This window comes from Strongylocentrotus purpuratus, unplaced genomic scaffold, assembly GCF_000002235.5.
Source record: "Strongylocentrotus purpuratus isolate Spur 01 unplaced genomic scaffold, Spur_5.0 spur5_scaffold_9, whole genome shotgun sequence".
NCBI classification, from domain to species: domain Eukaryota; kingdom Metazoa; phylum Echinodermata; class Echinoidea; order Camarodonta; family Strongylocentrotidae; genus Strongylocentrotus; species Strongylocentrotus purpuratus.
The window spans coordinates 19676212-19698268 of record NW_022145615.1 but is presented as its reverse complement, the minus strand read 5'-3'; the positions used below and the strand labels follow the sequence as shown (position 1 = coordinate 19698268).

At 37.4% G+C, this 22057-nt stretch overlaps 2 protein-coding genes across 3 annotated transcripts; one reads left to right on the top strand and one right to left on the bottom strand.

Moving 5' to 3' along the window:
- The first annotated feature begins 100 nt into the window (after nucleotides 1-100).
- On the top strand, nucleotides 101-14484 carry LOC577863 (dnaJ homolog subfamily C member 21). 2 transcript variants are annotated; one of them, XM_030976869.1, is made up of 16 exons: nucleotides 101-294; nucleotides 1660-1788; nucleotides 2168-2256; nucleotides 3078-3203; nucleotides 3665-3838; nucleotides 4288-4338; nucleotides 5063-5142; nucleotides 5740-5861; nucleotides 6402-6483; nucleotides 7298-7567; nucleotides 7897-8034; nucleotides 8659-8793; nucleotides 9281-9391; nucleotides 9726-9857; nucleotides 11302-11350; nucleotides 13598-14484. In XM_030976869.1, exons 1-16 carry the CDS (start codon nucleotides 189-191, stop codon nucleotides 13796-13798), a joined length of 1995 nt encoding a protein of 664 aa, XP_030832729.1. In that variant the 5' UTR covers nucleotides 101-188; the 3' UTR covers nucleotides 13799-14484. The 2 variants fall into 2 exon arrangements, with proteins under 2 accessions (XP_030832729.1, XP_030832728.1); XM_030976868.1 differs by having other exon boundaries at nucleotides 11299-11350.
- On the bottom strand, nucleotides 14060-19545 carry LOC757284 (alpha-ketoglutarate-dependent dioxygenase alkB homolog 7, mitochondrial). The gene is made up of 5 exons (XM_011663654.2): nucleotides 19471-19545; nucleotides 18325-18888; nucleotides 17435-17608; nucleotides 15617-15741; nucleotides 14060-14978 (listed from the first exon to the last, which is right to left on the bottom strand). Exons 2-5 carry the CDS (start codon nucleotides 18862-18864, stop codon nucleotides 14834-14836), a joined length of 984 nt encoding a protein of 327 aa, XP_011661956.1. The 5' UTR covers nucleotides 18865-18888; nucleotides 19471-19545; the 3' UTR covers nucleotides 14060-14833.
- Between the last annotated feature and the right edge of the window lie 2512 nt (nucleotides 19546-22057).

The following is a 22057-nucleotide window of genomic DNA, read 5'->3' as shown; positions in this document are numbered from 1 at the left end:
TTATGTTGACAAGTTTTGTTTTTATTATAGGAGAGCACATATTATCTGCGTACGCGCGCACGTACGTACGTACGTTCATATGATTATTATTCATTGTGAAAATATTATCGGCTAACTTCAGTTTGCGGCGCGGCATGTGAGCGATTTCTATTTTCTGTTATGTCTCAATCTTCGAGAAAGGAATAAAAATGCCCGAAGTCAAGTGTCATTATGAGGTGTTAGGTGTTCCTCGGGATGTTGAGGACGATGTTTTAAAAAAGGCGTACCGGAAAATGGCCCTAAAATGGCATCCCGGTGAGTATGCTCTCAGTTTTCTGGAATCATGCTGTGACTGTAGTCCCACACCTTAAGCTTCTCGTACCTAGTTTATCTGTAAATATGAATTCACTAAGATTTATTTTTGTAAAACGTAAGACTGAAGGCTTGTTCTATTAATGGTTTAACTTGCCACCTCTTAAAGTAATCAACCTTTTAACAGTAGGGGTGGTGATCCGAGAGTGAGGATCATCCACATAAACGAGGATATCCTCGTAAACGCGGTAAAAAAAAATGAAATCATGTCCTAAAATAATAAGGATTCTCTGCGAAAATAAGCCGAGGCTCCATATGCTTTCAATGATAGCCCTTTTTATTCTTCTAATCTTATATGTATTTATTAAATGTAGTCACGCGGCGGGGCTGTTCTATTTACAATAGGATGCTGGTTCGAGAACATGGAACGTCGGCACATTAAAATGAGGGTCGTCTTGGTAAACGCGGACAGACGCATCTTAAAAAATAAGGATCGTCCGCATTTTCGCCGACAATTCTTATTTCTGGTCCTCGTGTTGGTGATGCGAAAAACAGATTTCGAAATTATGCGCTCGTTGATGCATGTCACACCTACTTTGTACAGAGGCTTGCACGTTCCTATTAGGAACAATAATCCTAGGGAAGATGCTAGACGGACAACCCATATGAAAGTAGACGGTGAACTGGGGGTATTTGAACTGATTTCACATTGCCAATTTAATGCTGACTTTACAATAGTGATTAGTTTTGTGTACTAAGGGCACGCAGGGACTCCTAGCAGGCACCTTTTTACACTAATTGCTATTGATGTAGAGTAAGAACTTAGAAGAAAAAGAAGAACAACAAGAAGAAGATGTAGAAGAAGAAGATGGAGGAGGAGGGAAAAAATGATAAGTAGATGATCAATGATGAAGAGGGAAAATAGGGAAGGAGAAAAATGAGGAGAAAGAGGAGGAACTACAAATCAATTGATTCATCTTATTTATTTTATTTGTTGCCTTTTTTTATGGAACACCCCCTGAAGTCTTGTCTGAACAGGAGAGAGAAATCAAAGTGGGAGAACAAATGGAGAGTTGGGAAGATTTTTAAAAATGTTTCAACCACGCGTCATGCCAAAAAGTGCATATTAGGCAAGGTTGAAATTGAGAGTCTCTGCACTCTTATGAGTCTTATCCTCTTTAATTTGAATATTTACCTCCTTTGCTAATGTTATAATAGCAAACAAAAAGTTTACAGGGTAATTCTTTAATCGGTAATCAAATCGTTTGTTGTGCCATTCATGATTTTTGTATATGCGTGGGACAAACTAGCTTGGACTTGCCAAGGTTTAAATTTAACTTATACATGTACTTTTTTTTTTTAATTCAGACAAAAATCCAGATAAGGTAGAGGAATGTACCAAATACTTTGCTCAGATCCAGACAGCTTATGGCGTGTTATCGGACAAACAGGAGAGGGCTTGGTATGACAAGCACAGGGAAGCCATACTCAAAGGAGGTAAGCTTGTACTTCTGATGAAGCTTCATGTTCTTTATGTGATTGTTTTAAGCTTCAACTTAAGTATTTTTTTAAAATTTCACACGACTCTCACTGAATGTATGTATCAGGTTCCATTCAGAATTGCAAAAGATGAGAAAAAATTTCTGACTTAAAAAAAATTGCTCTGTATTTTTATGTGTTTGAGAAAGGTTTACAACTACAACGCCATCCAGTAATTCATCATCATTTAATGGCAAAACCAGAGCCAATAGTACTTCACTTGCATGCCTGGATAAAGTTGAGCACTGTTTGCTATAACAAAAATCTCTTCTAGAAATGAGTAAAAGTATGTAAAATTGTTTTTTTATAATTTTTTTTAAATAATTTTTTGTACCAGGGTTCGGGAAAGACTATGAAGATAATTTTATGGATGTTATGCAGTACATGACACCAACAGCATACACAGGATTTGGAGATGATGAGAAGGTGAGTGAAATCAAAACTTAATCTAAAGAATTTAAGATGATTTTTATTTTGTATAGTTTTTTCGTTTGGTGCTGCTTAGTAAACATTTGTTTCTGATATTGTAATTTTCTAGTTAATGCATTTTACATCCTTGCAATTCTGGCTGTGCAAGTTTGCCAAAATATTCTAGTTGCTGTAAAGATTAGAAAGATCTTTCTAAATACTTGAATATATTGAGAAGGTTTGGAAAGTCATATTTTGCTGACATTTTTGTTTTTATTGAGAAATGTCACATTCCTCTATAGTGATGGATTTAAATGATTATATTAATTTAAATTAAAAAAAAGTGTTTTCCTGTACTTCTGAAAATAATTATGTACACTGAATGTAATACAGGATGCAAGAAAATGTATCTTATGTTGTTGTACATGTCAGGAAGTACAGCAAATACAAGAAATAAATAATGATGTTGAAAGTTGTACTGTACCTGTACCATGAGCATTGTAAATTCACTCTGCAAAGTAAGAGCAGGATGAAATAGCAACTTAAAGCTACGATGGCATGGTGATGCAGGATTCCAGTCTAGCTTTGTATATAACTTTACTTGGCCAGATATGATGCTAGATTAACCCCAGTCACCTGGAACCATTGTCAAGCCTTCAGAGATTGTCTCTGATTGTGGCCCAACACACTGATGTAGGTGGTACACTATGCTTGGGTAAGAAAAGAAGAAAAAACGGGGGAAAAAACAACTTAAAGCTACAGGTTCAAATGGGGAAAAAAAAATCATTATCATTAGTAATGAATACATTTTCTTGTCGCTTTCCTCTCTAACTATGCAGGGTTATTACAGTGTATACAGAGATGTGTTTGCTAAGATTGCAGAGGAAGATATTCGCTATATGGAAGACGAGGACTCGATCACTGGCATCCCGGGCTTTGGAGAGTCACAGAGCTCATATGAAGAGGTAATGCTTGCCTTGTTACCAGCAAGCTTTTCGGCACAAGCTTGTTTACCCTTTGTCAATATGCCATATATTCATGTTGTTATCAAATTTAATGCATTAGTCTTTGTTAAATTCCTCATTACCAATTATTTTTAGTACATTACTTTGTTCATGTTATGAGTGGTTTAGTTTGTTGCAGAAGTCTCCTGCTACAAAATAAGGGAATCACACCAACATAATTTGCAAATGGTTCTCAAAAGTGGTTTACAGTTTGCCTTTTCATTGTTTGATTCAGAGTGCCTTGAGACGCCAGTGGAGTTGAAATATTTACATTATACCCGTATATGAGGCTGATAATAATTAATCACAAATAGCATGTTACATTTTGATAAACCTTTGTTAAAATAAATCAATCTCTGTACTTGATGTGTATTTTGTCTTACGTTTACATGTATCTCTTGACATCTTACCTCTTTCCAAAGGTTGTGCATGTATTTTATGCATACTGGCAGAGCTACCGTACCTCCAGGTCGTATGTATGGGTGGAGGAGTTTGACACGCGCGAGGCACCCAACAGACGAGTAGCTCGACTCATTGAAAAAGAGAACAAGAAGAAGAGAGAAGCCGCCAAGAAGGAATGGAACCAACAAGTTCAGGTAAATACTTGGAATGTTGTTGGATTTCAGATTAAAATTTTCATCCAGAAAGTTGCCTAGCACTAAGATTATTAAGAGTAAATGATTTCTTTCTTCAATGGGTGTTACTGTTTGGCTTATCTTGTTAAAGTAACAAGAAAAGTATTACCAGTGGGTGCAGTGGGGGGAGGACGGGGTGGGGGGGGGGCCTGGCTTAGGAAGTTTGAGCAGCCCACCATCTTAATTCAAACAGAGTGATGCGTATGCATGAACCTCCAAACAACAGGCACTCTGCTGATTTTGATATGTAGAGATAAGTCCCCTTTCAAGTTCCTAATCTTGTCAACTTTTAATGTCTACCTCTACTACTGGTATATATATTTGCCTACCCTGAAACAATTAAAGCTTAATTTCTATCTTTCCTCATTTGAACACTGTTTGTTCGTACTCATCTTATCTCATTCCTGTAGCTTCTGGTATCATACGCAAAGAAGAAGGACAAGAGAGTTCAAGTACATCGGGTGAGTATTAGTGTGGATATTGTAAAACCAAAATTTTAGAAACCTTCAAATTTTCCAAGAGGTCAACACAATTACAATTAACATTTTCTTACGTACTCTCCTCTTATGCTTCTTTCTGTTCATTATGATAAAGAGCTTTGGTGGAGGAAGCATTCAAGTGATTGTTTTTTTAAAAATAAATATATTCATTTATTCATTTTTTTTAATTTTATTTATTCTATTTATTACTATTATTATTATTGTATTGTTATTATTATTATTATTATTATTATTTTTATTTTTTTATTTTATTTATTTATTTATTTTTTTTTTTTTGGGGGGGGGGAGAAATTGATCAGTCCTTTAAACAATAAATGGCAATCATTGAAACTATTGAATGTTTTCCAGCATGTTGACATGTTTCAACCACAAAGTTTGGCTTTTTAAAATGTTAGAATGGCACCTTTACCTGTCAAATACTAAGTTGGGCTTGAAAGTGCATCTTTTATTGAAATAGGTTCTCATTCAGCATGTTGAACATGTTTTTACTATAAAAAAACAGCCAAACTGATATGAAGATTAATGATTTTAGATAATTATAAATGCTTGTACTTTTCTAGGAAATTAGAATAAATGTGAACCGTTTTATTTCTTTTTTGGATGTTGTATCAAACTTATGATAATAATTGTTAAGATTTATCCAGCTTTGATAATAAGTTTCAATGCAATGATTATTTTTCATCAGAAATTGATGGAAGAGAAAGCTGCAGAAAAGAAGAAATTAGAAGCAGAGAGGAGAGAAAGAGAAAGAAAAGAAAGAGCAAGGTAACTATAAAAATAGAAGTCATTATTTTGTCAATACCATTATAAGAATTAAATCAAAGGAAACACCTGTTACATGTTGTCTTTTTCAGGAAAGTTAATTCCCATTGAGAGGTGGTCTTGATTGAAAGAGGTTTTTTTTTGTAATTCTTGATTGAAACGAAGGAAAAAAATCTGGAAAATGATGCTTCACTTTCTATGTCTTACAGCACACAAATAAAGATTACATTATACAAATGTTAGACCTTAGTTGCATTCAGATAATTAAAAAAAACACCTTTTTGTTGAGAGCCATACTGTACTATAAGTACTACCACAAAATCCTATGTAGTGCCATCTCAGGTAAGCTGTATCAGTAATTGTCACGTAACTTGCCGCTTCCGTAGCTGCGCTGTTGGTTCTCTCATAGAGACCTCTGTCTGCGAAGTGGAAATCAGGTATTTGGTTACGCACTGTTGGCATGTTGACCATGAGATGGCGCTGTGCAATAAACAGTACGCTAGGGCAAACAGTTCATCAGTTCAGTATCACTTTAAAGATAAGCATGTGAAATGCTAACTGTGCTGCTCAGTGAGGATTCTTGTGTTTGCTTGATTACAGGGAGCATGCAGAGCTAGCTGAGCAGGGTCAAAAGGTCAAAGAAGAGATGGAAGCCGAGCTCAAGGCCATGGAAGCTACCTTTAACAAAGAGTATGGAATAGACAGTGATAATATGGATTCAGGTGAGTTGTAGTAGTAGCAGTAGTAGTATTAGTAGTAGTAGAAGTAGTAATAGTAGTAGAAGTAGTAGCAGTAGTGTAAGGCTAAGCTTCCACAAGGCCCATGCCCCACAATAGTTCTCCAGGTAGGCATTGCTGACTACAGTGAAACTGGACCGCCTATGTAGGAATGTCACCCATCTTTGAAAAGATCGCTTTTAAATTGTTTTCTTAAATGTTGTTTTCCTTTGAAACCTGTATACAAAGTCCACCTGTAAAGGGGCCATGACATTGTTCTGCCAACAGTTGCTTCAGGCTTAATTCTATCAAAGATATAGGATTAGAGTTGTGATTGGGTTTTGGGTTAGTTTAAGGGTTAGGTTTAATGTTACGTGAAGTGTTTGGTCCAGGTTTGAAGTAAGAAACTCACCTAGTGTAGGGAATTTCCAGTTTTTAAGGTTAAGGTACTTGGAGGTACAGCAAAAAAAAATTAAATTAAATACAAAAAAAAAAAAAAAATTGTATTTTGTAATTCACAATGTAATTTTGTTGCGTTTCTTTTAGACTCCCAGGCAGACAGCCTTGAAGATGAATTGGATGACTTGTTCTGTGTTGCCTGTAACAAGAGTTTCAAGAGCCCCAAAGCGTGAGTACATGTATATATTGAGCTCTTTCTGTCTGTCTGTCTGTCTGTCTCTCTTTCTGTCTGTCTTTCTCTGTTCGTCTGTCTCAGTTTGTTTATCTCTCTCTATGTCTCTCTGTTTCTCTCTCTGTCTTCCTCTCTGTCCGTCTGTTTCTCTCTCTGTCTCTCTCTGTCTCTCTCTGTATCTCCTTCTTCTCATCTCCCTTCTTTTCCTTAACTCTATGACTCTGTGTTCCTGTCTTTCTCATTGTCTATTCCCATTCCCCCTCTGCTCTTTCCCCTCTCCTATCTTGTCTGTTATATAAAAGTTTATCTCTCCCCTTTCTCGTTCATCTTCTTTTTTTCAATTATGCAAGTCCCCTATGAATGCCTTCAAAGAACCAAAATCAAAAGAGATAAAATATCCTGGCTGAGAAAACTGATATGACATGATTTTTTCAGGCCCATACGAATGGTACAGGCATTTTTTTATATTCTTATTTATATATAAATATATTTATTTTTAGAGGTTAGCCAGTGGAGAATAGAGATCCCAAATCATACACATGGAAAGAATTTCCTGACAAAACGTAATTTGTGGAAACATTGTACAACAAAATGTGTTTGAATTTTGTGTTTCTGTACTAGATTTTTTTTTTTTAGAAAGTGACTCTCGTGTCATTGGCTCATGGCAGTCGCATATCAAAAACTTAAGTTTCCATTTTATTTTCTTATCCTTTAGAGAGAAATTCTTATGTCGGATTCTAGTTTTTTTCACCATGTTCATTCCAATATTCCAAAGAAGCTGTTAAGAATGTCTTTTTTTTTTCTTCTTCAGGTTTGCAAATCACGAAAATTCAAAGAAACATAAAGAGAATATAATATTCCTGAAAGCCCAAATGGAGGCAGAGGAGGAAGAGTTTGCTGGGGAGGAGGAGAGCCAAGAGGAAGATTATGATCTGGAGGAGGGAGATGGGGAGGAGAAGGAGGAGAGCGAAGATGATGAGGAAAGGGAGGTGAAAGATGAAGAGGTAGACGATGAAGATCTTGATGAAATGGAGATGGAAGAGCAAGCCAAGGTGAATGGAGCAGAACCACAAAGAAAAAAGTGAGTAAAAATCTAGGCTTGCACAATATTTTAGATTAACGTCTTGCCAAAGGAAATTAATGCTGCACCTTTTTAAATACAAATATTGAGATTTAAATTAGTTTTGTGCACATCCACAAACTGAGGATGCAAGCATCCTAAGATGAGGACGATAGGTAAAACCAGCACAGATGAGATGGGTAAGGTGTGTGAATCATTATTATGTAAATTACATAAATAATGAAAAGTTATGTTGCTTCGTTACCGTCTCTTTTAGAAATCTAGATGAGTATATGTACTGTTTTTTTCTTATCATTAATATATTAATGACTGTTTTCTTCCACTACCAGACTCTCCAAGAAGCAAAAGAAAAAGAAGAGACAGCAGGCAAAACTAGACGAGTCAGAAAACATTGAGGAGGAAGAAGAAGTAATAGACGCTGTACAACCCAGTGATGAAGAAGATGATGATTTTCCTGTTAAAACAAAGTAAGGTGGCTAACAAAAACAAGTTTTGTGCACTCACCATTTCTAAGGGTACTTTCAATATTCTTGTGGTAGTACATGTGATCTACATAGTATCTTTAGAATTTAGTGTAAATTCTGGTAAGAGCCTATTAAAGGAAAAAGAAACTACTATATTTGCTATTCTCAATTAAGACAAGATTAAGAGTATGGCATTGCCAGTTGAATGTAAGCTTCCTGATTAATTAAACGTAAAATTTTCTGAGGAATGTGTTTCCTTTTACAACGCCATATAACATTTGTTAGGTTTGTGGTTTCACCATGTTAGTAGTCCTTGAAGGGACTGTTGGGTTTGAAAGAGGATAGAAAGTAAAAGGAGAAGGAGCGAGAAGTATTCTTTCATGCATTGTCCTATTAAGGACTACTTGAGATTGTTGGAGGAGAAGTAGAGAAATCACTACCAGGTTCCCATTTCTCTCCTGGACATGGAGTGGCAAATGTTGATTAATGCCTTGCCAGAAGACATTAGTGCCATGTCGGGGATCAAACCTACAACCTTTAAGGATCAAACCTACGACCTTTGAATTTCAAGTCAAGTGCTTAAACATCCCAACCATGACACCTCTACTTCTTCCCGCTGTCTTACAGGTTGTCCAAGAAGCAAAAGAAGAAGAGGAGACAGCAGATGAAGGCTGATGAAGATCAAGAACCAGACCCGCTGAAGGATCTAAATAATCAACATGGTGATGGAGAATTGGAGGAAGAGGACTTCACAAAAATAAAGTAAGGATGGTCAAAATGATCATGCATGATAGTATGGAAATATGTAAATAAACAAGAGCATAAGGGTACCGTTGTTGTTTGTTGCATGGAATTGTATTGCATTCCTACAAAAGAGTTCCTCCAAATTCAGATTTACATTTTGCTACTTAAGGAATAAGCTGCTAGAAATTGCAAACTTTGATGGATATTGATGATAGGAGAACACTAAAAATCTAAAAAAATAGCTGAAAATTTATGTGAGGCCTTGTAGAAATGAAAATAGGAAACTGAGCTACTGCTGTAACGATCGTAAATTATTTGCAACATTGCCAGGCTTTTGTCAATTGACATACATGTTTAACATACACGTAATTGGTAATTTATCCTGACTTTCATTAGACAGATCTTAATTTACTCTTGTAAATGATGATAATAATCATATTTGAATCTGTAATTAATCTGCTAATGCGTAATAGGGCTGTAATAGTTCACTATCGTTTTTCAACAGGTTGTCTAAGAAGCAGAAAAAGAGGAGAAAACAACAAAGACAGATGGCAGGAAATGAGGAGGAGGAGGAAGAAGAAGAAGTGGAAGATCTCTTATCAAAATTAGAGACAGAGTAAGCTTGCTATTTTTTATCCAACTATTTACAGCTTATTGGAAAGAATCTTGAGGGCTATATGAGCTTTATACAAGAATCCAGTATTACTATTGTTATTATTATCATTATCATTATTATTATTATTTGATTTGATTTGATTTGATTTGATTTGATTTGATTTGATTAGATTTTATTTATTTTTCCACTCAAATATCCTAAAATTAAAATGACATATATAAACCATTCAGTATGATAGAACAAATGAATTATAAAAGTAACAAAATACTGATAAGTATGTATGTAAGTATGTATCTTTCGTATATGTCAATTCTGTTCTGATTTCCTTTTGTAGGACTACAAAACCAGTCCCAGATGATACAAGACCTGAATGTAAAGATGAAGAGCTGAGTTTATCAGCTGATCTCCAGGAGAGGTTGACCTTAGAAGATCAAGACGAGGTGTCCAGTAAACATCAAACACCCAGGTAGGCAAACTTCTCAATGTCTTTATAGTAATATTAAGAGGGAGGTGCAATGGCTCAGTGGTAGAGCAGTGGTCTTGTAACTGGGAGGACCCGGGTTCAAAAATTAAGTCGATGTGCTAGTACCCTTTGGTAAGGCATTAATTCTCATTGCCAAGACCCTCGAAGAGGATTTAAGGCCGTCAGTCCCATGGTTGCTTATTTACAAGCATGCTTTCTTAGTAGTAAGGTAAAACACACAAAATTTTACAAGGGATTGCTACGACTTGAAGCTTAGTTCATGTGGCAATCCTTCTTTATGATTATTTGATGTAAATATTTAAAATTACCCATTTACTAGTGAAATGTGATACAATATATTTATTTTCTTTGCCTGGGAATTTCAAGAATAGAGTCATAAAACCTGTTTCATGAAGGCATCTTTAGTCTAAGTTCATTGATGTCCCACTTAATTATGATGATGTATTATTTCTATGGTTTGTTTGTTGGCAAAGTAAATCTGGAAAAAGACCATGAACAGAAATCAATCAATCAATCCAAACGAGCAACAACAACAAAAAAATTTAAAAAATTGTATTGTGACATCACATAGCCTATTCAAGATTATGTGCCATAAACATGTCACTTTAAATAAATTTGTATATATTTTGCTTGTACACAGTGTATCAAGACTTGCATATGTATGAAAACCATATGCTTGCTATCAAAGCTTTCAAAATAATTGGCTTAAGTCTGCTTAAGCAAATCACCCTCTGTCTTTAATAGACTGAAGGTGACATTCTTAGCCAAAAGATTTAAAGATGAAGTTGAGTTCTGGTCATGCGATTGCATTGTGAAAGAAACGGTGTGGAACCGACCAGAAAAGGTTGATCATCTAGCATATAAGAATTTGTGTGTATTGCAAGGTTCTGGAATCATCAAAATGATAAGAAATGTGGCCAAGTCTTGGTAAAGTTACAAACACTTGCACAGAAAGATGTATATGGGACTACACGAACACGTGGCGTAAAAAGCCGGCCCCCGATTTTTACGATGTTACGTGCATATTTAGAATATGAAGGCATTTGAAGAGCCAAGCTTTACAGGGAACATGTCTTAACTGATGTTCTTCCACACTTGCATAATAAGAATGAGTAATGCTCACAAATTATTTTTCACATCTTCCCAGAACTCAACCTTCTCTTTAAGTGAACAGAGAAGTTAGCAAAGTACACTCTGTAAGCCGAAAATGTAATGTAATGTGTTCAGTGAAATCCCATTAGAATATGTGTTCTAAATCAAAATTGCATTTTAAGTAAATGTCCATGAATTTAGACCAATGATGATTCATGAAGTAGATGCCTGGCTTCAACAGTTTCTGAACATTGATGTGTCATTTTTCCCACACTCTCATTTTTTCTATTACCCATCACTTAATAATCATTTGATTTTATATTCATTTCAGCAGTAATGTCAAAGTGAAAACAAAAGGTGGAGATGTACCATCAAGTTCCCAGGTAAGACATTTGTAAAGTTAACTAATCATCTAAAAACACTTTGCTCCTTTTGTGGGGATTCCATTGTCACTATATTATACTCAATATATGAGCTTCACATATTACTTCTTTAAACAGTTGTACAAGTACTTTCACTTTACATAAGAGCGACTTGCAAGTAGACAATTCAACGCACTCTCCTAGTACCTGTACAGAACTAAAGTCCAACGTGGGTTCCATGCGTCCGACTTTGGTTCTATTTTAGGACATCCCTTAGTTTCTTCCTAGTCATTATCGATTAGCCCATATATTGCAGAGTACAAGTTCTTATGCCTCCGTTACGAAGTAGCCCGAGGCATTATGTTTTTGGGTTGTCCGTCCGTACTTACATACGTCTGTACGTACGTACGTCCCGTTCTCGTGATCGCGTTATCTGAAGAACCGATTGATGGATTCCTGCCAAACTTTGGTCATGTATGTATCTTGCAAAGCCAAAAACTGTATAGATTTTGGGTTCACAAGGTTAAAGGTCAAAGGTCACAGGACTCATTTTGTATGCAAAAACGGCTCGAGATCACGTTATCTAAAGAACTGATGGATGGATTCCTGCTAAACTTTTGTCATGTATGTATCTTGCAGAGCCAATGAACTGATTAGATTTTGGGGTCACGAGGTCAAAGGTCAAAGGTCACAGGGCTCATTATGTATGCACAAACAGCTCGTGATCGCGTTATCTCAAGAAACGATCGTTTCCTGCCAAACTTAGGTCATGTATGTTACTTGCAGAGCCAATGAACTGATTAGATTTTGGGGTCACGAGGTTAAAGGTCAAAGGTCACAGGGCTCATTTTGTATGCAAAAACAGCTCGTGATCGCGTTATCTGAAGAACCGATGGATGGATTCCTGCCAAACTTTGGTCATGTATGTATTGCAGAGCCAATGAACTGATTAGATTTTGGGGTCACGAGGTCAAAGGTCACAGGGCTCATTATGTATGCAAAAACAGCTCGTGATTGCGTTATCTGAAGAACAGATTGATGGATTCCTGCCAAACTTGGATCATTTATGTATTAAGGCTGCGACGGGTAGTCGAATGCTCGAGTACCCGCACGGTTGACAACTACTCGGGTACGATTTCTTGTACCCGAATATTCGGCTGCAAAAAAAAAAAAATGTCCAGGCCAGCGCTTACCCGTGCCAGGGAGAGCGGCGTCCGCTGGCATGGTACCGTCGGTAAAAATGTTTCCCAACTCAAGCACTGTCAAACTCACCTTTCAGAAACTGGGACCAAATGTCCAGATTTCTGTTTGGACTTGGAGGAAAATGGATTATTCTGCCATCTTTGGTTTTTAAAACAGCATTGTTTACTGTTATTATTTTAATTAAATTGGCGCCTTCAACTGGAACTCAAAGTAAAGTTGCATGCGTTTTCAGCGAGGGACATGAGAAACTGCCGAGTGGTATGGTAGTGGCAAAAAAGAAAAAAAATCCAAAAATCCAAAAATCCAAAAATCCAAAAATCCAAAAATTCAAAAAAATTCAAAAAAATTCAAAAAATTCAAAAAAATTCAAAAAAATTATAAAAAAACATGGCGTCCGAATATTCGAGTATTCGCCTGTGAGCCTGGGAGTGTACTCGGGTACCTCATTACACTGTTGTGCACAGCCCGATCTTGCAGAGCCAATGAACTGAGTAGATTCTTGGTTCATAAGGTCAAAGGTCAAAGGTCATGGGCTCATTATGTATGCAAATATAGCTTGTGAACGCATTCTCATTAGAACTGACGGATGGATTACTATTTAACTCGGGACATCTTGCAGAGCCAATGAACTGAGTAGATTTTAGGGTCATGAGGTCAAAGATCAAAGGGTCATATATGTATATGAGAAATTGCTTGTAATCACGATATTCTGAGAACCTGTTAATGGATTACAATTGAACATGAATTTGAAAAATTTCTTCTGTTTTGGTTTGTAAAATTGCTCTATGACGGAGGCATCATTTACGACTGCACGCAGTCGAAGTTCCATCTAGTTAAGATTAATTTGATACATTGCAACTGTTATCATTCGCAACTATGTACATAAGAGATAGAGGACTGCATACTTGCGATTGATTTGGATCAATCAATCGCAACTCTTTATGAGATGGGGCCAAGAGATATTTATAACGAGTTTTCACCGTTCTAAAACAACAAATTCATAGTTGAAAGTCAGTTTGGATAAACATTGTATGCTTATTATAAATTCTCCTTTCCATATTACAGTCTACATCATCTTCTGAACCTCCGATATGTCACACCTGTTCGTCACGGTTTCCGACTCGGAATAAACTCTTCAAACATGTCAAGTCTACGGGTCATGCTTTACGATTGTCTGAGGATACCCCAACATCTCATCATAATGCATCTTCTGCAAAGTCGTCCAAGAAGAAGAAAAAGAATAAAGGACGGAATGAACTAGAATGAATTTTTGCATCAAAACTCTATTTAATGCTGAAAATATATTGTTTAATTTACCACTATTTAGCTCAAAGGTTTTGGTTAAAGGCCATGTAGAGTAAATGGCAAGTTTCACGGCAATATAGAAATACAGCGTGATCATGTTCTTCCATCGATTGTCGAAACTCCACAGAGGCAACAGCTGTTTACCTGATATCTATTTTACAAATTTTCTGTTTATTTGTAACCATTCGACGAAAATAAAAACACAGCAAAGAACATTAAGTATCACAGTTATAGATCTGCATCTTTATTCATGTCTTATCTGTGTCACTGTACTGTCAAAGGAAAGCTGTGGTGCTGCTGAGTATTTCCATTACATGTATTTTATTTATCAACTTTAATCAGTGAAACTTCATGAGTCTTGCAATGCTTTCTGCTTACAATTGCTGACATGAGCTTGAACTGTGTGCCTTGTTACGGGACAAGGCAAATGTTGAACGAGAAATTTATAAAACAGGCCATTAATAATTACTCAACTGAAATTAAAATCCATGTGTTAGGGCAAAATCTTGAATCAAGACTTTAAATTTGAAATCCTCCAAAATAAAGTAAAACAATGAAGAGTATATTTAATTGCTAATCATTTGATATTGATTTCACACTGATAATTTGGGAAGGTTGAGTTACAAATAAATATCTTTAAAGTCAGAGTGCTTACCGGTATCATGTTTTGTGTGTTTGTTTGTTTTTGTTCTTATCACATAATGCAACATGACACAAGCTTATTTATACTGCACACTGTCAAAACTCAAAAGACTACACAATGTTTTATTGAGCTAAAAAAAAAGTAGCCTTCATATTATGGGAAACAAGGGGCCACTCATAATTTCAATCTTGAATTGATAATGTCAACTCATCCTGAAATATTCTAAGAAATCATTGTAAAATGGACAAGTCTTTGAATGGGTTCCCTTGTTTGACCTGTAAAGAAAGAAACGTCAGATTTCAGCTGCAAAATGAACGGCTCAAACTGAGTTAAGTCTATCAAAAAAACACATCTCAGTTGTCCGTTTGTTGTGATGATTGAGAGACCTCTGCACGACACATGATAGAGATACGTCTTCCCCTCGTCACAGGGTTCCCTCTGAAGACGGATTCTTCTTCTTTAAGGACCTCATGGGTGTAGTCATACCGTATCTTGTCTCTGTGAGGACAACAATGGGGGAAATCATTAAAAAATAAGATAATTAAAACTGTTTCTAACTATAATAACAGGTAATAATCATATTTATTGCATTTTCACTGAGTGAGTTTATTTTATATGTTCTTTTATATGTGAAATAAATACAAAGTAACTTAAGAAAACGAGAGAGAGAGAGAGAGGGGGAGTGAGCGAGAGATAGTGAATCGGGGGAGAGGGGGAGGGAGAGTGAGAGATGGGGAGAGGAAGGGAGAAAGAGGAAGCATGTGCAAAAGAAAGGTGATTATTACTTCAGTATTTTCCTGCTCCTCATGGACACCTTGATCATTTCTAAACTTACCAAGACAAGACTTTTTTGTAATAAATGAAACTGTAAAATGATATTTGGCTCATTTGCTTGGCGACATTTAGTTTGGACTACCAAGTGTTTATACATTATGAACAAAAAACGAGTGAATATTCTGTGAAGGATTGACTGGCAAAAACATAGGAATAAAACTTTATCATAAGCAATATCAGGGAGGCACATCCCAATGATGTATTTTGTATTCTCTTCAGAAATTTTTCATCAATCAGTTTGGTACATTTACAAAAAACTTGCATCATGCTTCCATGAAACCCAAAACTGCTAATTACCATACCTCATGATATAGAGACTTCTTGGGCTGAGAAGTGCATTGACCCACTGATTGCTGTTTTCTTCATGGACTAGTCTCATGACCGCAGGAGATAGAAGGGACAGGCCAGCAATGGTAGAACCACAAAACTGTACAGGTAGTAAATAAGAAATACAACAATGGATAGTTTTATTTAATGAAAAACATCAATTTAAAGCCTATCTGCACTAGTTTGGCCAGGAGGGCCAAGACCTGCCTGCATGGTCACTGACAGGTGGTTATCTCTTCAAATCAGCTCTCAATTAACATAAGAAAAGGGGGACTATGGGGGACCAACAGGTACTGCTTAGGCATTGTTGGCTATATAGAGGGCGCAAGTAGATACAAGTAGTGCAGTCCTGCTAAACAAATCCTATTATTGTACTATGAACAAAGATGGTGGGGAAAAAATTGGTACTTGCAATGTCTTGCAAGACTTGGTCAAATATAGATTAAGACCATATTAAAGTATAGTATTAATGACTGCTTTGAGAGAAATAGTTGTTTTATTACGCTCAAGGGAAGGTTAGAATTGTGCTATTCCCCGAGGCTTGCCGAGGGGAATAGCCCAATTGTAACCTTCCCGAGAGCGTATGAAAACAACTATTTCTCGAATATTAAAGCAGTCATTAATACTTTTATATGCCGAAAAAAAATAGACTAAAAAATAAAAAATAAAAAATACTTTTTTTTTTGGTCGAAGATGAGATTCGAACTCTTGCGTACAAAAGGTGATGTATCTAAAGTCAGCGCCTCAGACCTCTCGGCCATCGCGCGCTATTCACATGCTTGGCAGTTTTGTACAATATATACATTAAAATGGATTGAAACCGGCTTCGCGTGTGATGAATGCTTCGCAAAAGCTCCATATACGGACTCTTCTTTTACTTTTGCAATGCATATTGGCACGAACTTAGATCAAGATCTATCGGCAGATGTTGTTTTTTTGTTTTTGGAAGTTTATTTTCGTCTTCATGTCAACAATGCAAGATAAAATTGTCGGTAAGATCGATCGAGATTCAATTGTATTGAAATTACCGACCAATCCTTCGCACACATACGGTATCCTCCATCGCTCAAACCATTTTTTAACATGTAAACCTATGGGGTAACCATGGAGGCTGACCTATTTTTTTAATAACCATGGTTATTAAAAATATTGAAATGTTTTAAGCATGGTTACCGGGAATTTTACAGGAACAGTTGAAGTTTATGAATGCAATTCGACCAATCAGATGGCTGGATTTCTTAAGTGAGGTATATAAATTAGTCTACAAACTGTTTTTGGCAATGGACACTAATGCCGTGGTAGTGATTCAAACAATAGCATAGAAATACAAATCAAAGTGCAGTTACTTAGACTGAACTGTTTGATTTACTGGACCACAGGCCAGCAACTCATCTTTCAAACCAAAAGACAGAAATCGCTCAAGTATCGAACCTTTATGCACCTCCTATTCCCAGATTGTGTTACATTGAGGCCAAATTATTGGAATAAAGTAACAAATATACGTACAAGTACACTAAAGCATCACTGGAGAAGGCTAGTGACATCCCTTTAAAATAAAAAACTGCAAATTTTAAATATATGTAACAGGCTTACAGCAGTATTAGCAATTTGAAGAAGAAAAAATGGTGACCCTTTTTCTTTTTTTGCTTGATGAAAGAAAAAATTGTACCTCTTTTTAGCAAATAAGAGAAATATGAGAACCATTTTTTCCCCTACATACTTTTTGAAAATGTTGTCCAAACATGAGGAAAGAATGGTCTAGCAACAGCTGTGATGAGAGTGCACTGCATTACCTTGATACTATCCACGTGTGGCTTGATGTAACCATTCTGGGCCAGGTCCAAGACATGGACCAGAGTGAGCTGTGCGGAACCCTCTGGGAAGGCCTGGTCTCGGATCCTTTGGATGATAGGACTGTTGACCTCGGACCAGCGAGACTTCTCTGTTTCTCTGAATCCATGTATTGCCTGCAGAGCGACAGATGTTGGGGAAGAAAATTATATGTGAACTTCACTTTCAATCTAAAGACTTTCACATGAGCCAAGGAAAAAAAAACTCTACAAACTTGTCTAACTTTAATAATGAAAAATGCTACATCCCCTGTAATATACCATTTTAATTTCACTAGTAAATTTGGTGAAAAAAGGGTTGGGTTGCGTTACAAAAAGCTAGACATTGTTAACACTTTATCAATCATGTTAAACAGAACAATATTCCCACAATTAAAAATATGAGGTGCTCCTACTTTGAGTTGACCTCTTTTAGAGTAGAGAGTCTGGATGTGTTGTTTACTGGGTCTCGTAAGCCCATATTCTAAGTTAATGAAATCAAACATTATGCCGACTCTAATCAAGTTTATCATAAATTAAAAAACTAAGACCTCAGTCTAACATTGTTGAACTCTTTCTATGGCAAGACCTAAACCATACTAATTTTAGTACAGTCAAACCTGTCTATAGCGACTGCCTACGGGAAACACAAAACGTGATCTTTGTAGACAGGTTCCTTTAGTACAAGTTTCAAAGAGAAACCATTTTCAAGGGGAACAAAATATGTGGTCTTTGTATAGAGGTGGTCACTATTAGAAGCAGGTTTGACTGTATCAGGTAAATTAGTAGAACATACATGTAGGCCTTAGAGATTATTTTAAGCAATAAATGTTTGCATTGAACAATTAACTCACATTATCCCAATGGTCGTACTCATAGCGCACTTTTTTCAGGAACCTTTCTGCTTCCTTCAACAACGAGTCCTCCTCTTCCTCTGTGATAAAGTTTTGAATAACAATAAAGTCTTTCTCCGCGATTTCTTGAGTTTTCTCATCACTGCACTCGAGCAATCTCGAAGGCTCCCTCGAGGGACTAACTGAGTTTGCGGAAGAACTACACAGCCTCGATGACTGTGATGCTGATGGTTGAAAAGGAGATGTTGATTGCAAAGGTGATATTGATGATTGCCAAGATGATGTTGATAACTTCAAATGTGATGCTGATGCTTGCAAAGATGTTGCTGAGGATGATGGCAAACATGGCGATGATGACGGGCCTGACTGGAAGAACTTGTTGTGAATGAGGTAAGAACATGAGTTGGTTGTTCCATTGTGATTACTCCTTCCTAGTTGGCAGACTAGTTCTAGTGCTTCCAGTCGACCTTTCCTCACTTGGCGAGTATAAGACCAGGTGGGTCCTCTGTTGAAAGCTTGAAAGGACCGTGATCCAATCATATTAGAAACTTCTGAATGTTTTACCTGTAAAGTGTTATAATGGAGACGGAGGAAAACAAATAGAAAATTAATATTAATGCATAACCACAAGAGAATCATTAAAAGGCCTGAGATAATACCCCACATTTCCATGTGAAAAGGAAACTGGCTAAATGGTAATTGTTTAAGAATATTTTAAACTGTTTAAAGTTGCAAGGGAAATGATTGAAAGTAAATTCTAATTTCTCAGTCTCAGCTGTCAACAGCATCTTTACTTTACTCTTTACTTTAGCAACTGATCAATTAACAATGAAAGAAAATGACAGGTTAAATCACAGACAGTGTTAGTGCACAGAGTCTAGCCCAAGCAGGCAGTTGCCAACATTCAATTAAATCAAATCACCCCCCCCCCCCTCCAAAAACAAACAAACTCTGGCTCTGCAGACATCATGCCAGCGCCACCGGTATCTGATAGTCATCCACCGGAGAAGGTCGGGGAGGAAACGGGAAGCTTATCAGTGTCTGCTTCCGTGAGCTATCACCAATAATTAATTTCTTCTAAAGTGAGGATCTATTTAATCCATGAATGTTCAACGGTTCAAATTATGTATAGTTCATATAACTTACCGATAAATCTACTTCTTAAAACTATATAAACTTCAATATCCAAATTATTAGGCTTCTTCGCAAGTCCTAACTTCAAGGATTTCACAGCAGCTAGTAGGTAGCGCTAGCAGCGCAGCAGCAGAAAAGATGACAAAGTTGAGGCTAAGTTGCCAAAAGGGGGCGCTATTTCAATTCAAAGAGATTCGATCATACGGAGAAGCGGACTGTGCAGAAGCGGAGTTGCACAGTATGTCCTCCTACGGAGGACATACTGTGTATGATCGAATCTCTTTGTTCAAAGTTTGAGCCGAGACAAACCTTTTTATTTATAATTATGCCGAGACAGAAACTTAGTCGAGGATGCAGAAAGTTTGACGACATTTGGGAGAAACAAAATGTATAGCTCCACAGGGACAGACACAGAGAAGGGGCGGGGGGCATGGGGATGCATGCCCTCCCCCACTTTTATCTTCCAAAAAAGATATATATTCACATAATTAAATGTTCAGTTTACTCATTCAGAAATGCCCCCCCCCCCCTGGGAAAATCCTGGATCCGCCCCTGTACATGACACCTACTTCCTAGTTTCTCAAAAAACAGAGCAAAGATATCAAATCATTACAGTATTTTACTTTATAAAATACATATCGTGAAGCCATTCGCGATGGTAGACCGAGATATCTCCTAATTTTATTTTTTGTTTGTTTGCGTGATGGAGGGTCCATGGATCTTCTCCATTAAGAAGAAAGCCAGAATTATAAAAATGGTAAGTGGGGGAACAGAGCCCAAGACTTCTTCAAGTACCCCCAAAGTGCCCCTTTTTACTTCAGATAAGTTTCCCTTTTCATAGGTGCCCCTTTCCACCTCTGATAAGCGCCCCTATTCAAATCTGAAGATGTTGCTTTTACGTTGACAAGTGCTCTTTTTCCTTTGTAAAAAATGCCCTTTTCCCTTCTTGCCCCTTTTCACCTCTGATGGGCGCCCCCTTTTCGGTATGATAAATGCCCCCTTTTCATTTTCGATAACTGCGCCCCTTTTACTTTGGAACGTGCCTCTTTTTCTTTCTCAAAAATGCTGCCTTTTCAAATATGACAGTTTTCTCTTGTTACTTTTGATAAGAGTGTCCATTTCCCTTTCTTATTATGTGCCCTTTCAAATTTGATGTGTTTCCCTTGTTACTTTTGACAAGACAGTGTCCATTTTCCCTTCTTTATAACTGCCAGTTCATAAGTGCCTCTTTTTACCTATTTTTACCTCTTACCTAAATTTCTCATTGTCACTTACACAGTGTGTCCTCAGTTTTGAGGTCATATAAAGTTTCAAAGAATCGGAGCAGTTTTGTGTAGTAACAGCCAAGTATACCCTATTCTGCACCACGACGAGAGGCAGTAGCCGGGGGCTACAGAGGGCACAGTGCCCACAATTTCATGAGAATGTACTGTGCTCTTTTCGTTTTCAACGCTATCAAATATTACTCCTCTAGATAAACTATTTTGATATAAGAAGTTTGCCATTTTTATTCACTTTCATGTTACCCTTTTTAAATGCTCCTTTTGTTGTTTTTGGTGCATCCACACTTTGAGGGACGATATGACGCCCCAGACGTGTCGGAAATGCAAGTTCATACATGAGGGCTGGGTAGTGGGTATCATTTTTAAAAGCAATTAATGAGAGGTGCGAAAACTTACAGCTCCGATGGCAGGTGAGCAAGGAAAATTCATATAGTTGTCTTATGGCCCGGTCCTATGGACCCCAATCCCCCTGTGCTGCTGCTTGATGATTAATGAGAAGACCTTAACGAAACAAAAATGTTGGATTTTTTCCCTCTCCAAGTGATGACCTGTCTTATAAAAATCATGTAGGTCTTACTATACGAGTGTAATGATAGGCCCAGGCGCGTACGCAGGGGGGGGGGGGTGTTTTGGGGGTTGAACCCCCCCCCAATTTGTTATCTTTTTTTTATTTTATTTTATTTTTTTTTGGGGGGGGGGTCTGCCCGACAGTACAACAAGAGCATAATACTGGTTTCCTGACAGCCTGTCAATTTTGTTGAGTTCTGACATGGCAAGGATCTCCTTTCGTGCATTCTGTTCGGGGGCAGTATAGGAGGAACCAGGCGCGGATCCAGGTTTTCCTATGGGAAGGCCCAAATTTGAAATCAATTTGAAATTTAGTGTGCCAGGGGGAGGGGAGCCGTCTTCTTTCTTTTTTTTTTTGGCCGCGGGGGGGGGGGGGGGGGGGGGGGGGGGGGGGGGGGTAAGGCCCGCTTGGCCCCCTGGATCCGCGCCTGCCGGGAGGAACGGCCCTATACAAACCCAACATTGGCTCTTGCGGTTGTCAGATCATGCTTCATGCTTAACTCACTAGTTGCCAAAAGTTGACACACGTTCACATCGTCGCGCTTTGAATATCATTTTGCATATAAAGGATCAATAAAAATGTTGGGACTCCCCCCAAAAAGTGTCCGCTTACCCCCCCCCCCCCCCCCCCCCCCCCCGCTTATTCAGCGGCTGGCTGAGTCGTTGTGAAATTTTGGGCACGATTTTAACCCCCCCCCCCCCCCTTGAAAAAATCCTGCGTACGCCACTGTTCTTTGGAAACTTATAAA